Source organism: Xyrauchen texanus, chromosome 6, assembly GCF_025860055.1.
Source record: "Xyrauchen texanus isolate HMW12.3.18 chromosome 6, RBS_HiC_50CHRs, whole genome shotgun sequence".
NCBI classification, from domain to species: domain Eukaryota; kingdom Metazoa; phylum Chordata; class Actinopteri; order Cypriniformes; family Catostomidae; genus Xyrauchen; species Xyrauchen texanus.
In genome coordinates, this window is record NC_068281.1 from 34,580,944 (window position 1) to 34,598,857 (window position 17,914).

Below are 17,914 nucleotides of genomic sequence, written 5' to 3' on the forward strand. Positions count from 1 at the left end.
TGTACATGAGACCCTAACCAACTGGTCCACAGGTAAATTTTACTTGCACTCAAGTTTGAACAGGTGCCCTAGCAGAGTTCACAGGTGTATTACAAGACATTAACAATTGACATGTTTCACGAAGTTGAAAAAGTGCAAATACTTTGTTTTAATTTAGAATTGCTTTACAATGTAAGTGTCCAAATACCCTTTTGGGTCATTGTGTATAGTTGTCAAACATGTTTCTATTTGTTTGGTTGTATTTGATAATAGCAATGTTCCTCCAATGTAGAGGGCTGTTTCACAATATATGAAAATAATGAATCATGCAGAGTCTGAGGTATATATTTAGATGTTTTTTAATTAACTTCAGCTCATTTCAACCCATTCACTATTACATGTGCAACAGAATTAAAAGAAAAAGCATTTGAACTTACAAACCAGGCAAAACTCTAAGACAAAATTCAATATATGCACATCTATATACAGTGTCCTTGTTTAAGTTTATTGAGTATAAATATTTACTGTATATACACACCTAAAACGAGCTTGGGTAAAAGATATACATGGAGGCTAAGTACACTCATAGATGTAGAGCTGCTGTACATGAATAAATAATACATGTTGAATAAAGCCAATGTCACCATTGGGATGTGAACCTAACAGGGTTTAGAAAGATGCATGTGCATGTTTTAGAAAAACATATTGCACGGTGTGTAGTGATTTTTCTGTCTTGCTTTTGTAACAGCAAGTTTGATTGAATAGTTGGGGGGAAAAAAGAATTTAATCCAAACTGTATCATTTGACTTATTTTTCAGATACTCATTCAAAAGAGCACTGTTGTGTACAATTAATTATAACTGCTTTTAAAGTGGGGTCCAAGGACAGAGCTCAAGCCTTGGACTAACTAGTTGAAGACTTTACACTACAACACAAGAGTATGCATAATCTCCATCTAGGAAACAGGATTTATAATGTGAATCTAACATGATTCACATTACAATCCAGGTGTATAAACATTCCTGTTTAGGTCACGAGACTGAAGGTGCAGAAAGAGAGCACAAATTACAGAACGAGTCATGTGGTCATTGGGAGTCCAAACTGGGTGATGACATCCAAATTATACATCGTTTATCTGATAACATACTGGGGTTGAGATCTGATTGTTTAATGTGACTAAAGGATATCTGAAGCAGCATTGGTTACAAGCAGATAATATGATGTGCATTTCAAAATCATAAATATTCCAGGAAAAGTGTGCATTGAAACATTCCACAGTCCCTCAGTAAAAAATAAATTCTTACATTTCTCAAAGGCCACCATGAAACATACAGTATACTCAACTTGGCTCACACAATTGTGGCTCAAACAAGGTGCACAGCGATTTGTTACTGATTAGTAGATGGGACCATTGCTTACAGCTTGACAATTTATTCAAAATTGGCCTCTGCGCTACTACAAATACGGCAGCACATCCAGTCAATTGTTCAGTGAAACACTGAAACGGATGCAGCAGAATAATAATAACAATAATATATAAAGCTGGGGATATTTCGTGATGTCTTTAAAAATAAAATCCCATGAAGGAGCTTGTTTTATAGCTTGTATTGCGTAAAACAAACTATTTTCAGAGATGTGGCTCAGAAAATGATACAATTATTAATGGAAAGTGTAGGCCTACCAAGCTCTTGGTTGTATATGTACATTCATGTCTTTCAAGGCTCCATTCCTCTTCCCCACCGCATAACAGTCCTGGTGAGCTCTCATCTGCTTTTTACCATCTTTCCCTCCAAGACCAACTGGATATCTTTGGCGTCCAATGTCTCATACCGCAGCAAAGCCTCAGCTAGGTTTTTGTGCTCTTTAGCATGAGACTTCAGGAGTACTTTTGCACGCTCGTAGGAATCCTAGACCAAGAGCAAAATTATATAAGACAAAAAATCTTTAGAGAATTTAACCAATTTAAATCAATGAAAATTAAAGCATACATAGGGGACTCCAGTTCAAACACAGAAATCAGCTAAGAAAAATGTTTGTGGGTGTTATTCATAAAAATAAAATCCATTAAAAATCAGAATTGTATTATTTGACTTCCCCTTGAAAGCCAGTGTATGCTAATATCATCACATAAATGAGAACCTGCATAAGTAATGTGGTTTTAATACTGTCCTTCACATGTTGTAGGACTGGTTTGGCTAGTGTGGATGGCCTGATTAGACCAAAGTTTACCCTCAGAAGTATCCTGACTTCTTGTTCAATGGCAGCCTGTGTTTCTGGACTCTGCTTGGTGAGGTCAGCATATGTCATGACACCCAACTATGACAAAAGAAAAACAACCACAAAAATTAAGTATTCCTATTCAGAAAATAGCCCTGGTCCAAACCCCTAGATAAGCAACCATCTTCTGGTTTACATAGGCAGTATTCAGAAACTCATAAGTGACTGATTTGAAAGACTCTACATAAGGAGCAACCTCAAGAAAAGTGTAAGATATAGTTGACAATTACAACTGATTTCAAAATAGCTTAAAGTTATCATGTTGCTAAGCTGACAATAGAATACTCTAACATGAGGTGAGGACAGCATACTGTTTGGAACAGCCTTTACATTGAGAACACACATACAATGGATTAAAATGCCAGCTCACTAGGTTTTGAACACTGCTATTACATACGTAATATTACATAAGTATTCTAGACTGTTTTGACCACATCTGAAAATGACAAGGTGTATATTTCAGTTCAAAAAGATTACAAATATGACAAACCTTTTCACTCATGCCAAATCTGGTCACCATCATTTTGGCTATTTTTGTGGCGCTGTCAAAATCACTTGATGCTCCTATGTGATAATAAAAAATTACATAGATTAAACATAATATCTTTACAGCTTCTTTACTATTCATGCAGAGGATATTTGCATAATACAGTCAGGTCGTTCTACAACACAATCATATCGCCTTTAAGCAGGTACAGTACAATAAATATACAATATTTTAAATGGCAATGCAATACCGAACATTACAGGAACCTACCAGTGGTGATATTCTCACTGCCAAATATAAGTTCCTCTGCCACTCGGCCACCCATACTGATGTCCATCTGGGCCAGCAGCTGAGCACGAGTCTCGTTCCAGCGGTCATTCTCTGGAAGCAGAGACACCTACAGAAAAAAAAAAAAAAGGGTTAAATCAATGCAGACCGTCTTTCACTTAATATGTTCCATTGAAATAAAGGTGCAACTTGGATCTCTAACAAGTTCTCATCTTGATGGCACATTTGATTTACTTTTAACTAAACACTTGAGATCTTTTGAGGTAGATAGTTTTATGAACTTTAATCCAGGAATTATTCTGTAAAAATACCTGTATATAAATACTTCTTTTGAATATGTATTGTTATATTGGATCATATAAATGAAATTTGTAAATCTAAACTTTTATTGTGCTAATTTAATGGTGAAGTATGCCTTTTCTACGCTACTACTGGCAACCTTTGCCAACACCCCTTCACAGTCTTTTACTCTCTACGATTCCATATGAACAAATAGGTAATACCAAGTAGAAGGTGATAAATGTTTAACGTCATAATGAACAATACCACTATAACATATGCACACCAGACAGAAAGCATGGCAGAGGAATCGGTCTTCCGATAACATTGCCAGCTAGGTATGCGGTGCGGGGGATACAGCACATGAAGTAGGATGGTTCTTCTGGTAATTAGTAAGTGTAAACATACATATTCCAAGAATCTTATGAATTTACCTAGAGCTCAACAGTAATGAGCTAACTTGTGTGGCAATACATGGGTATTACTTGTGTGAGAAGCCACTCGGCAAGTTCAGCATCTCCACTGAATCCAAAAAATTCCGTTTAAGTCCTCCACCTTCTAAATGTGATGCCAATGTTCACTCTGTTTTAACGCTGTTCTCAGTGTCTTTTAGCAAGTCTTTGAATTTTAGCTTTAAAATCTGTAGGTGAAGCTACATTTCTACTCTGTACACATCTGACATGGATTTTCGTATTCTTTCAGCTGAACAGCTTACAACAAGTAGCCACGCCCCAAACTCACACTATAGGTTGAGCTAGAAAGGTATGGGTGGAGCTGTTCAAACTATAAACATCAATGTTTTGATAGTGCCTGGGAGGCTGTGTTTATATTTTTTGGGGGAGGTAAACCCATGAATGGCTTATACACTCACCAAGCACTTTATTAGGAACACTATGGTCCTAACAATTTGCCCAATGTAGTGTTCTGCTGTTGTAGCCCATCCACCTCAAGGTTCAATGTGTTGTGCATTCTGAGATGCTATTCTGCTCACTACGATTGTACAGAGGGGTTTATCTGAGTACCAAAAATCATGCCACAGTCTAAATAATTGAGATCACATTTTTCCCTATACTGATGGTTGATGTGCATTTAATTAGCAATGAACATTAAACTGGGATAGGAAAACATATTTTGACATTAATGAAAACTGTGTTAAAAGTAGAGTTTTACTGTATTTTATTCTTGTTTTAAACATTTTAAATCTACTTTGGTACAATGGCTATTTTGTCAAAATAATGGTTCCTTTGATTAGGGGAAAACATATTAAATATTGTCAAAAGGCTGAATAATGATCAAATATAATTATTTTAGCTCGCTTTCCCAAGGCACAACACAAACAATAAGCAACAAATGTTACTCACATGTCCCAAAGTAGGGCCTCTCGGCATTATGGTGGCTTTATTTATAGGCATGGCATCTTTGGTGTAGTATGCAATAATGGCATGGCCTGACTCATGGTATGCTGTGATCTCTTTATTCTTATCATCGATCTCTGCACTCCTGCGCTCTGGGCCTGTGCATGAAAGTGAATGGAAAGCAAAAGGTATTCATTAATGTTCATCAAATGTTCTCAAAGTATCTACCCTTCCAAGAGAACATCACTATTCCTTTGTTAGCTCTGAGGTCTCTAAATCTTTCTAAAGAAGACTTTATTACACTTCCCAACATGCATAAAAAGTGAAAGACTCTAACCCATCAGTATTTTGTCCTTAGCAAACTCCAGCTCCTTCATGGTCACAATGTCTTTACCGTCCACGGCTGCCTTCAACGCAGCCTGGTTAACAAGATTCTCCAGCTCGGCACCAGAGAAACCCACTGTCCCTCTGGCAATGACCTCTGCCTCCACAGCTGGATGGCCAGACAAGACAATGACATTTGTGTTTATCTAGAGTGCTGGCACACATTTATTTTATGCTATCTGATAACATGTACTCTCTCCCACACACCCGTGTCAACTTTTATTTTCTTGAGGTACCACTTGAGGATTTCAGTGCGGCCTTTCACATCTGGTCTGGGGACGGTGACCTGCATATCAAAACGGCCTGGCCGGATCAAAGCACTAGGGAACAAGAGACAATTCAGATCTTCTGACTAAATGTCTAACAAACAACCCCAGATACATTTTTCTTATAGTCTTTTAAAATATACTATTTAAGCAGCTGCAAAGTACTGCAGTAAGGTTTTACATACGTATCTAAAGCTTCAGGGAAGTTTGTTGCACCAATTATGATGACACCTTCATTTGGCTTAAACCTGCAGACATTAAACAATAAATTCAGTAAAGGCAACTCTTCAATGAACAATAGATTTTACAAAATGCAATGCTATTAGACTTAAATACGACTCACCCATCCATCTCAGCTAGAAGCTGATTAATAGTCTGTCTAGAATAGGGATGCATAGGAGACTCAATCCTCTTTCCTCCCACACTGTCCAGCTCATCAATGAAGATGACACAAGGAGCATTAGCTTTAGCCTCCCCTAGAGGATGAATAAGGAATATTACATAACTATGTGTGCAGGCTGCATACTATACACTCATCAAGCACTTTATTAGTAACACTATGTTCCTTTTAAAGAGCTGAATGTGTTCTTCTGCTGTTGTAGCCCATCCACCTCAAGGTTCGATGTTGTGCATTCTGGGATGCTATTCTGCTCACTACAATTGTACAGAGGTGTTATCCAAGTTACCATAGTCTTTGTCAGCTTGAATCAGTTTGGCCATTCGCCATTGACCTCTCTCATCGACAATTTTCCGTCTTCAGAAAAGCCGCTCACAGGATGTTTTCTGGCACCATTCTGAGTCAATTCTAGAGACTGTTGTGTGTGCAAATCCCAGGAGATCAGCAGCTAAAGAAATACTCAACCAGCCCATTTGGCACAAACAAACATGCCATGGTCGATATCACATTTTTCCCCATTCTGATGGTTGGATGGATTTTATGCACTGCTGCCACACGGTTGGCCATTTAGAGAACTGCATTATTAAGTAGGTGTACATGTGTTTCTCAAAGTGCTCGGTGAGTGTATGTAGTCTTTTAGTAATTAGCTGAAAGTAATCAATTATTAGCAAGCTACTAACATGCATAAGCAAAACTCACAGAAATGCCAGCATAGGGCTGCAGCTAGAACACATGAAGTACTCACTGAAAAGGTTTCTGATTCGACTGGCACCGACCCCAACAAACATTTCATCAAACTCAGAGCCAGATGCATAGTAGAATGGCACATCTGCCTCTCCCGCTACTGCACGGGCCAACAGTGTCTTGCCTGTACCTGGAGGCCCAACCAACAAAATTCCTGCAAAAGAAACCCTGTTGTGAGTGTAGGTTTGGCTTAAAGCTGAAGTGTGTAACCTTTTTAAATGTTAAAAATAATGCATCCTAGTCCAGCTTAATATGCAGAGACAACTATTAAGGAAGCCATTTGAAGGTTGATTTCCTCAAAAACATTAACACTTTTTTGGTGGAGTTTAAAATTTAAGACTACAGCAACATTAACTCAGCCAATGCTGTCAACATTTTTTTCGACGAACAGCAGATGGGGGGGACTGTTCAGGAAAGCTGTTTGAAAACGATGTTTATTTTTGTAATTCTGTTTGGTTGCGCTTGTGTTGCAGAAATAACGCTTCAGCTTGAATTAATTACTTAGTTCTGACAAGGAGTCTTGTCTGCAAATTTGTGGTCTTACCTTTAGGCAATTTTCCTCCCAAAACAGTGAATTTCTGTGGGTTGCGGAGAAACTCGACCACCTCCTGCAACTCGTTCTTGGCCTCCTCCGCACCCTTCACATGCTCGAAGGTGACATTCTTCATTTGGACAGGATCCACTGCCGAGTCCAGGCCTGATGTGGTTCGGAATCGCACTGTCCGGAATGGTTACATTACAGTTCACGCTTCAAACACACACACACACACACACACACACACACACCACTCCACAGAGCATTCTCCAAAACACTGAAGGCCTCGATGCAAAGGAGGAACACACCAACAAGATACAATCCACTACACTACAGAACATGCAACATTCACTACCGATTTTGATTGCATATTCAAAGATCTGACACACACATGACAAAAATTATTCAAGCATTTACCTGATAAGAAAGGTGTTTTTGAGAGACCATACAGGCCTACCAGCAAAAGCACCAACAGAATCAGTCGTATCCTTCTTAATGATCCTATTGCAGATGAGAAGAAAAACTATTTTTTTTTACATTGTTTTCGTAGTTTACATGTGAACTCATTCAGTTCCAAGAAAACAAAAACACTGACCTATGCAGTTATTTGGTTTGTCATCTGTATGGATGATGCTCGTAACTTAGATTTATGCAACAACGCTCCTAACTCAAATACTGAATTCAAAACGGCAATGACTAAATATTAAAACAACATTCCCCCTGCTTTATGGATGAAACCATGTGTAGAGGTATCGGTGCCTCCGCTAGTATTTAGCTTTCTATGAATGACTGTGTTTCACTCGTGGGTGATATTTCACTAGTTGAGCTTCTATGAAGATTAATCTTTAAACAAAGAGTTCAAATGACTCATAATTTATGTGTGACAGTGATTTTAACATTTTGTTCATTTACATACATTCTCAGATTTGGCAATATGTTATTGTTTATAGTCATGCCAATAAAGCCATTTTGAATTGACTTGAGACACTTGCGCAGCGCCTCCGATACATTCGAAATAGAATCGGAAGGTTCTGATCAGGTTTTTCAGATCACACAGAAAAGAATGAAACTGTTACAATGACATATTGAAATAAATGTTTAAAAGCCATTTAAAAAAAACAAAAAAAAAACTTTTAAATCAAATCACGTGTTAACGTGCTAACTTTGACAGTTCTCATATTTATACAACAATGAAAAAGGAAACAAAGAAAGCAGGACAGTAGTCATACACTAAAAACCTGGTTTATCTGTATTCATTATTTGTTGTTAATCTAGGACAACTTGCCTTGGGATCTTTGTGTTAGGGCCTGCGCTTTGAGAAAGCCTTCTGCAAAACCAGTTTTAAAAGAATCATGTTGACCGTCAGGAATGTTCCTGTTTTTAAGAATCTTGTCCAAAGTTTCAACCTCTTGCACTTTGTCTCGTGTGAGCAAGCCCTAAATGGACAAAACATAAAAACACCAATATAAACACAAAAGCACATTATAATGTGCAGAACATACAATTCAAGGTGTTCAGACATCATCTGTGAAATGCAGTCGATTACCACAGAAAGTAATTTCAACTAAATAATCGGTTTATAAAAACTTTTAGAAATTGTTTGCTATATCCACATTTTTAACACCTCACCATGTAAAGCTGGTAAACATTTACATTTCTTCATTTGGCGGACACTTATCCAAAGAGACTAACAAAAGAGGAATAATACAACATAAGCGATTCATCTAAAGGAGACAGTAGTATAAAAAGTGCTGCAATACAGTTTCAACTGAAAAATACTATCCAAGACAGATTAGAGTGCAACACGATTAATAAATTAATATATACAGTACTGTGCAAAAGTTTTAGGCACTTAAGTTGTTTCACAAAAACATTTGTCTTAAGATGGTTATTTAAATCTTCAGCTTTAGCGTGTCAATAGGAAAATCCCAAACAATACTTTTGCAAATAGAAAAGATTAGACTAGAAGAACAGGGAGCTCTGCAACAGATGTCATGGTCCCCACAACGCCCCCCACTGAACATTAAGTCAGTCTGGGATTACATGAAGAGACAGAAGCAATTGAGACAGCCTAAATGGATAGAAGAACTGTTGCAAATTCTCCAAGAAGCTTGGTACATCATATCTGCCAACAACCAAGAAAAACTGTGTCCAAGAGTACCTAGGAGAATTGGGTTTGTTTTAAAAAGGCAAATGTGGACACAATAAATATTGATTTAGCTTTTTTTTATATTTACTGGACTTTGTATGACATTAAGTGATAAATGAAAACTATTTATGGCATTATTTTTGAAGACATCCTCACTATGCAACATTTTTCACAAGTGCCTAAAACTTTTGCACAGTACTGTATATGTGTATATATATATAAATATTATTCTTTTTATGATTTTATGGTCAAGTGCTCACGAAAATAATTTATCCTCAGCCGCTTTTTAAAGACTGAAAGGGACTTCGTGCATGAAGTCGGGGACCCTGTAACAAGACAACCATGATACTCCACTTGATGCATACAAGGTTTCATATGCCCGGAACAATATTCCCACATCTTAAAGAATGATTTCGACAACTTTATAGTGCAAACAACACATTTTTCTACAGAAGAATTAATAAAAGCACTTTAACAAAAATAGGACATGCACATTGCCTTCCATTACAATTGAATTACTGTAATTCAAATATTGTTTGTTTTAGGGACGAGTCAGAATGACTGTCTGTGGTAACTGACAGTATGCTACAGAATAGACGAGCATTATATTGCTGTGGTGGTGACCTTCATAAAGGATGGCGTGAATCCCTCAGGCTCCACTGAACTCTCATAGCCACCCTGGAGACGGCGCGTTTTGGACTTCAGAGTTTTAAAGCCTCGATTTGGGACCAACACTGTAAACACAGATCACAGCTTGGTAATGTTAGCTACCAACACAGATCACACTTTTCAAATGAAGCTACCTGTTTACTGTGTGACAAATGAATAATTAAAACTGTAGACCTTACATGGCAAATATTTGAGATCTGTAGATAGTGTTTGGAGAGGTGACTTGTTCCGTCTAGAGAACAGATGAGTAACCCCACCCATTCTTGAAAACCCTGAACAAAAGATTAAGGAAACAGTTGGTTATTTATATATGACAAACTGATTTATCAATACATAATCCAAAATTAAAATGTTGCACAGCTATTATTCTCTCATAATTTACACACCCTAATGCCATCCCAGATGTGTATGACTTACTTTCTTCTACAGAACACAAACAAAGATTTTTAGAAGAACATCTGAGCTTTGTAGGTCCAAACAATGCAAGTGAATGGTGGCCAGAACTTTGAAACTGCAGAAAGCACATAAAACTAATCCAAACAACTCTAGTGGTTAAATCCATATCTTCAGAAGTGATATGATAGGTGTGGGTGAGAAACAGATCAATTGTTAAAGGGATAATTCAACCAAAAACAAAAAGTCTCTTTTAATTTACTCACCCTTGTGCCATCCCAGATGTGTATGACTTTCTCTCTTCTTCAGAACACAAATCAAGATTTTTAGAAGAATATTTCAGCACTGTTGGTCCATACAATGCAAGCTGATGTGAGATCAGACTTTGTAGCTCCAAAAATCTAATTTATTTACTACTCTAAATCTCCACTTTCACATCTGAATGTCACATGTGGTACCTGTTTATTTTCACTGTTAAAGTGTAGCTTTAGAAAATTACTTAAAAATATTGTTCTGTTTCTCACCCACACCTTTCATATAGCTTCTGTAGATAGGAATTTAAACACTGTAGTCATATAGATTACTTTTGTTTCCGTTATGTGATTGTTTGAGCTACAAATTTCTAGTCACTATTCACTTGCTGTTGGCCGCACACGGCTACCACCATACCTACCAACAGAGTAGGGAAAAGTAAAAAAAAAAAAAAACGTAAATGTGACTACAGAAACATCAAGGAAAAGAGGAAGTGATTTGACCAAATGGATGCTATCTAGAGCAGAAAGCAATTGGAGGGAGACTGCCCTGGACTCAGCCATAGCTGGAGTCCACGATGGAGGATGGTACTTTAACTCTATACTCTACTTGAAAGCTTCACTTTATTTAGTTGAGCAGCTACTGGAAAGCTTGTGTCTAAAACAACCAGGCCAATTTAACTGTTACACTTGTGTAAAATCACCATGCAACAACTGCTTTATGAAGCACAATGAGCTAGTAGCTAACAGCTAGCGGTCGTGTTATTGTTTAGTGTCGCGTTTAAGATTATGTCACCCATTAGAGGCAGGCCAAATATGACGATCAGCCTTTAATCCCACCCATGTTGAGGCGGCACTAAACAGCAGTGGAAAAGCAAGCTCAGAAAAGTAACGCAAGTAGGGTCGAGTCAAAACATAACGTGCAGTGGAAAATTGCCATTAGATCAGCCCTGACCAGTAGGAGGTGATATGCAATAAGAAAGCATAGTCAAAAAAAAAAAAAAAAAAAAAGAGATGATTTTGAAAGTGGAGATTTATAGTAAAAAAAGGACTTAAATATTGATATGTTGCTCACCTACACAGATTATGTAGCTTCTGAAGGTATTAATTTAACCACTGGAGTCACTGGAGGATTACTTGTATGCTGCCTTTGTGATTTCTCGAGCATCACTTGCATAGTATTGGCTTAAAGAGCTGAGATACTTTTCTAAAACTCTTTTTAGAAGAAAGCCATACACATCTGGGATGGTATGATGGTGAGTAAATTATGAAAATTAAAAATTTTTGGTGAAGTATTAATTTAACCCATGTACACCCAGGCAATGTATCCTGCACCAGTATGCTGCTACTGAATGAACTGTGCTACAGCAATAGAAATCATATTTTACTCAACTTGAGAGCTTGCAGTCTAGCTTGAATGTTATTAATGCAAAGAAAATGTAACATTTAATGAAAAAATATAAATATTAATTCTGACACATACACACAAAAATATACTTAAACTTTTATATACTTAAAAAAAATAAAGTATATACACTTATACTTTTTCTTTTTAAGGTGGAACCAGTGAAAGGTTGGCAGGGCAAGTAAAAAACTGTACTACAGGCATTACAGATATTTAAGGCCATAGAATTGAGCCCTGAAATGGTATTAAAAACAAAAATGTATGTTACAAAAACAGCATTGTATTTAGTATTAATCTAAAACTAATTAAGGAGGATTTGAAAAGCAGAATTCAGTATAAAATAATGTTTGTTTCTCACCATGTTTGTTGTGAAAGAAGGTGCCTGAGGAGAGGTGGGAAGTCCTCCAGATGTTTGGCACAGTCTTTAGTGGTGAGGGTGACTCCAACTGAGTAACGCAGGGCAGAAGTCTGTCCACCAGCTCATCCAACTGAGCCACTCCTAGATCTGTCAGACCCAAGTCCCCGAAGCTCCATAATGGCTTTCCAGCACAAATCCACAGATACAAAGTTACAAGGAAGGGAAAAAATATTTTAAGAAATGCACATCATTTTAGGTCATACACATTTGGGCACATTGCCATGAAACTTTTGATTGCATGGGACACGTACACTGATGTAATGATGAATGCAAATACCTCTGTGTGGTTCAGATCTGGTTCTGGCGTGTTGTCTCTGTGATTGACTGAAGTACTGCTGCACAATGAACCCTTCAGAGAGTGCAGGGCATTAATGAGGTGACTCAGTTGGACTGTTACCTGAGGGACAAACAGCAAAATCCAGCGTTTCATTAGCATATTATTTACATACACTATATAGGCCATTTTTACATTAAATTATTCTAAACAGGGAATTTCAAAAGTCCCCCTATTATCAGCATAAAAAAGAAAATAATAAGTGCAGCAGCAATCTTAAATATTTGTTGTTTATTTAATAAATAAAACAATCTAAGAATCTAATTGTATGTAATAATGATAATGAAATGTTTAATATAATATTTCTTGTTTTATTATTTCCGAGTTTAAATTATATATATTTTTTTACATTTTATGATATTACCCGCGTATCATATTTATAGCGTTTTGTTGTTTGTTGTTTGTAGCGAAGTGTTTGATGGTCTTTTGTGAATGTAAATGAATCTGACGTGAGAAGGTTTCCCAACTCGGTTACTTAACAGCAGTTTTATAACATGCCCATCAATAACACAGTGATCAAAATCTATTCCGAATACGAATGAACCAATGTCAGGACCAACAATATCATGCCAAAACCCCTATATGCATTCAGCATTGTTTTGAATAACTATTCGCTAAAATATAGAGATTTAGATGAGTGATAAATCAATGAGCGTTATGAGTATGTGTTAGCTAACCGACTAGCCTGCGAGCACTAAAGTAGTTATGAAACCTGCTTTCCAGAACAACATTTGTTACCTGCGGCTGTAGGGAAGTTGAAAGTGAAAACATTTCCGATCAGCTTATGACAAACTTTTGAGGAGTTTATTAATTTGAAGTTACATGTATTGCCCTCCACCGGTGTACTCTTCTGTTTAACTCGCCTCGCCGACACTGCGATGTTTCATCAATGTGACGCTATACAACATCCGGTAAGGAAGATTAAAAAATAAAAGTCCTAACGCTGATCTGCATCTTTACATCCAATTTAACAAGACTTTTATCTGTCAGATGTTGAACTCTCACTCTGGCATGCTTCTGGCATGATAAACAGCATTCATGAGTTGGCAAAGTATGTACGGTTTATCTGCAGATTCTAAATTAATGCAAACTAGCAAAACAAAAGCACACAGCAAAGTATATAAATGAAAACATAAAATAAAAATGAAAGTTATTAATCAAAATAAATGTGGTTGATGCGGTTACAGGGCTTAATATCCAGAGGTGGAGTTACAGAGAACAGGAAGGGATCTATTAAAATCTTCTACAGCTCAGATTCAAATAAGTTTATTCACAAAATAGCTACCCTCCATAATTCACTCCCTGATAAAAGTAATCCATAAAACTCCAGTGGTTTAATCCATGTCTTCAGACTGGTGTGGGTGAGAAACAGATAAATAAAGTCCTTTTTCACTATAGATTCTCCTCCCTGTTGGTGGCAATATGCACAAAGATTGTGAATCACCAAAAAGAATGTGAAAATGAAAATGGAGATTGATAGAAATAATGGAGATTGATAGAAATAATGACATAAATATTGATCTGTTTCTCATCCACACTTACTTTTGCTTTTGAAGATATGGATTAAACCACTGGGGTTTTATAGATTACTTTTATGCTGCCATTACATGGTTTTGGAGCTTCAAAATGTTGGTACCTATCCACTAGCATTGTGAGGACCAACAGAGCTGTTTTGTTTGTGTTCGGAAGAAGAGAGAAAATAATACACATCTTGTGTGGCATGAGGGTGAGTAAATGATGAGAGAATTTGTCATTTTGGGTGAATCCCTTTAAAGGTGCACTCAGCAATTCCTGAGAAAAACTGTTGATTTTCGAACTCAACTGCCAAAACAAACACACCCCTCCCTTCAGTGCTTCTTTGGAAGCTCTGCCCTAGACTTTTCATAATCCTTCTTTTTTTTTTTTGTTTATATTCGTCTGACCTTTTTGCCATTTGTCCTCCTTGGAGTTTAGAAAGTTCACATCAGCCAGATTTGCTGTCCCTTTTCTAATAAATTTCTCTCTTGCTCTGCCCATCCTGTGCATGCATAGAACCACCCCCTGTTGCTGATTGGCTGGAGTAATGTTGTTTGGATCGTTCTGATTCACTTAGCCAGGACTGTGTACAAATACTATATTTTTTCCGTAGCAGCTAGCAGACTGTGAGGAGTTATTAGTAGAATTTGAAAAAAAGTGTATTGGATTAGAATTACTGAGTGCACCTTTAGTTAGAAATCGCGATATGTCCTTGCATGATTACTAAACTGCAAAAGACTGTGTTTTATAAAACAGTCTGCATTCAGCACTTCATTAACTTCAGGGCCGCCCTCTAGCGGATATAAGCGGCACATGCTGAGCAGTGCAGCAAATTCAGATGATGTTTAGCAAATTAGAATTAAAATCTCAAAGTTTGAAAAAAAAAAAGATAAAATTTTTTAGAGCACACATAGCCGTGAATTGTCCCAAAAAGTTACTAAAATTACATTTACTATAGTTAGTTATTTCACATCATAGGATCTATAATTCTGCCAGTTCTAAATCAGACACAGAATCAAAGTAGTTCAATAAGATTACATTTCTTTGAATGAAAGAATAAATGTATGAATGAATTTAATTGATAATGAATTAATAAGACATTAGAGTCACGTGACGCTGTGTGAGTGGAAGCAGCCTTGGCGTTCTCCGCTACAATTAGCTACAATTATCCTTTCAATTAACATTGCTCTGTGATAGTTCCATACGCAGAGCGTATTGACGAGGCTGAGAAGCTAATCGAGTCTCTGGAAGCAGCCAGTAAAGAGCTGCAGACTAACACGCTGGCCACCAAAACTGAAATGGATCAGCTGTGGGAACAATGTGGGAGTTTATTTGTAAATTTTTTGGGTTTGATGTTGTTAATTACTGGTGCCTATTTCATTGAAAACTTTATGTGCAGTTCAATTGTATGGCGTATTGTAAACCGTCAGATTTCTGGGGGTGCAATTATATTTCTGAATTGTGCATTTAAATTCACAGATAGGCCTATATATTTTTCTTCCACTGTCTGTTGCAAATAACAAATAAATAACACATTGACGCATGCACGCATCTGTATGACACATCTCAATGCATCATACAGATGCGTGCATGGACCGTCGGATTTCTGGTGGATGGACACCAGTTGGGACTGTTATGCACGGTTTAAAATTGAAGCTAATTGTTTTCTGTTCTGTGGGTTAAGGATTTTATGGTTAAATCAATGTTGATTTATGGTTAAATCAGTGTATTATTGACTGAATGAAGAGCAACAAAAAGTACCTATGCTATTACCTTGACCTGAAGCGTGATACTGCTCTCAGCCTCATAATTTCCACATCTGAACCCTGACGTGGTGTCACACTGGTGGTGCCGAAACCCGGGATTCGAGGAGAAACATTGTCATAGAGTCCTCACCACTGGGCGAGGTGATCAAGACCCTCGCCGCAGAACCAGAATCCAGCAGAACCAGCATCAGGCCCTCGTCAAGCTGAGGCTAGAGCAGGAGCAGCATTTTCAAGTCCTGCTCCACACTCAAGTGGAGGACCAGCAGGCATTCTGGAGCCTGATCAGACACAGGGGGGGTTGCTGCTGCGGCCCCTGAAGTCCACCACGGCTGGCCAACCGGTCACCCTCATCAAAATGGGGCCTGCCGACGATCCTGAAACATATCTCTTCCTCTTCGAGAAGACAGCAGATGTTTGGGAGTGACCGCCTGACCAGTAGGCGGCCCGGCTGTTGCCATTACTCTCCTGGGAATTGCAGCTTGCAGCCAAACAGCTCCTTGTTTACGCTGACTTGAAGACAGCCATTCTGCAGCAGGTTGGCTGGATCTGTGAATAGAGCCGACAGCACTTCTATGCCCTGAAGCTGGGCAAACACGGCTGCCCCCTCGCTTTCGCACAGTGGCTCCAGGACGCTTGCCGGAAATGGTTGCTGCGGGGGAGCCCAGTACATCGTGGACAAGTTGGTAATGGAGCAGCTCATCGCCCAGCTGCACTGAGGGATGGCCGAGTGGGTCCAGTGCCACCATCCGGCATCGCTGGAGGAAGCGATCCAGCTGGCCGAGGACTACTTGAGACGATTTCCGGGAAATTTAAAAAATATATTTTTGCACAATTTTCTGACTCTGTGTCTGCTTCTCTGGCGATATCATCACATACTAAAGAAAGAAAGTCATCCACATATGGGAAGGCATGAGAGTGAGTAAATGATGAAAGAATTTTTATTTTTGGGTGAATTATTCCTTTAAACCAAAATGAGGCAATAAATTAACAGCATGTAACAAACATATACACTAACAACAAAACACACAAACCCTGATCCTTGTATACAAGGTGTAATACAGCAGCCATACTGTGTGTACAGCGATGGTTTGTGTGTGTTATGCATGTGTGCATTGTGCACATGTATGTCTCATTCATGGACGCTTGTTCATTTTGTATTTGTAAATGCAGTAAAGAAAATAATGCTCACTGTAATTTCACAAGTTTAGAGTGTGGAACCTCCAGTAGAGAAGAAAGCCGCTTCACTCCTGAGTGTCCTGGTTCATTGTAGCTGAGATTCAGTTCTGCCAGGTGTGAAGGGTTTGATCTTAGAACAGAAGTCACAGTAACAAAAACGTTCTCTTCAAAACAGTAGAAAGACAGACTTACAGAGAAGCAGAAAAATTGTAATCTACCTTCATCTAAAATTATAATGAAGAAAAACATTTTGCATCACAAAATACATGAGTTGACCACTTGCAGCAACCTCAGAAGACATTCTTCAGATGGACCATATTTAAACATTTTAAACTCATCCAGCTCTTGTTCTGAGTTCAGCAGCACAAACACCAGAGCTGACCACTGAGCTGAAGAGAGTCTGACTTTATAGAGACGACTGTGCAGGTCTGTTCAGGTATGCTTGGACTTTTTGCACTAGAGAATGATCATTCAGACAGTGGAACAGTTTGATGGATTTCTCTGGAGAGGGATTCTCCCTGATCTTCTTTTTGATGTATGCAACTGTTTCCTCATTGCTGTGAGAGCTTTTTACTGTCTTTCTCAGGATGCCTTTTAAAAGAGTCTTATTAGACTCCACCGAGAGACCAAGAAGAAATCGGAGGAAAAGATCCCAGTGTCCATTATCACTCTGTAAGGCCTTGTCCACTTCTAGCTTCAGTAAATCTGTTGTTGACTTGCATGCAATCCATGGTTCTGTTCTTTGTTGAGGACCTGAATGATTCACATAGCTGTACACTTTCCCCAAGTGCAATCCAAACTCCTCTCGTAAGAAATGGCTACAAATTCCTGAGTACATGAACACTTA

General features: G+C 38.0%; 1 protein-coding gene across 1 annotated transcript; it reads right to left on the reverse strand.

The window, feature by feature from the left end:
• Positions 1-100: 100 nt before the first annotated feature.
• On the reverse strand, positions 101-13,495 carry LOC127644595 (ATP-dependent zinc metalloprotease YME1L1-like). Its single transcript, XM_052127846.1, has 18 exons — positions 13,349-13,495; positions 12,554-12,673; positions 12,217-12,397; positions 9,989-10,081; positions 9,765-9,874; positions 8,277-8,427; positions 7,409-7,492; positions 7,001-7,174; positions 6,458-6,610; positions 5,659-5,791; positions 5,501-5,563; positions 5,257-5,369; positions 5,003-5,158; positions 4,672-4,823; positions 3,014-3,140; positions 2,747-2,820; positions 2,209-2,295; positions 101-1,886 (listed from the first exon to the last, which is right to left on the reverse strand). Exons 1-18 carry the CDS (start codon positions 13,379-13,381, stop codon positions 1,743-1,745), a joined length of 2,148 nt encoding a protein of 715 aa, XP_051983806.1. The 5' UTR covers positions 13,382-13,495; the 3' UTR covers positions 101-1,742.
• Positions 13,496-17,914: the final 4,419 nt, after the last annotated feature.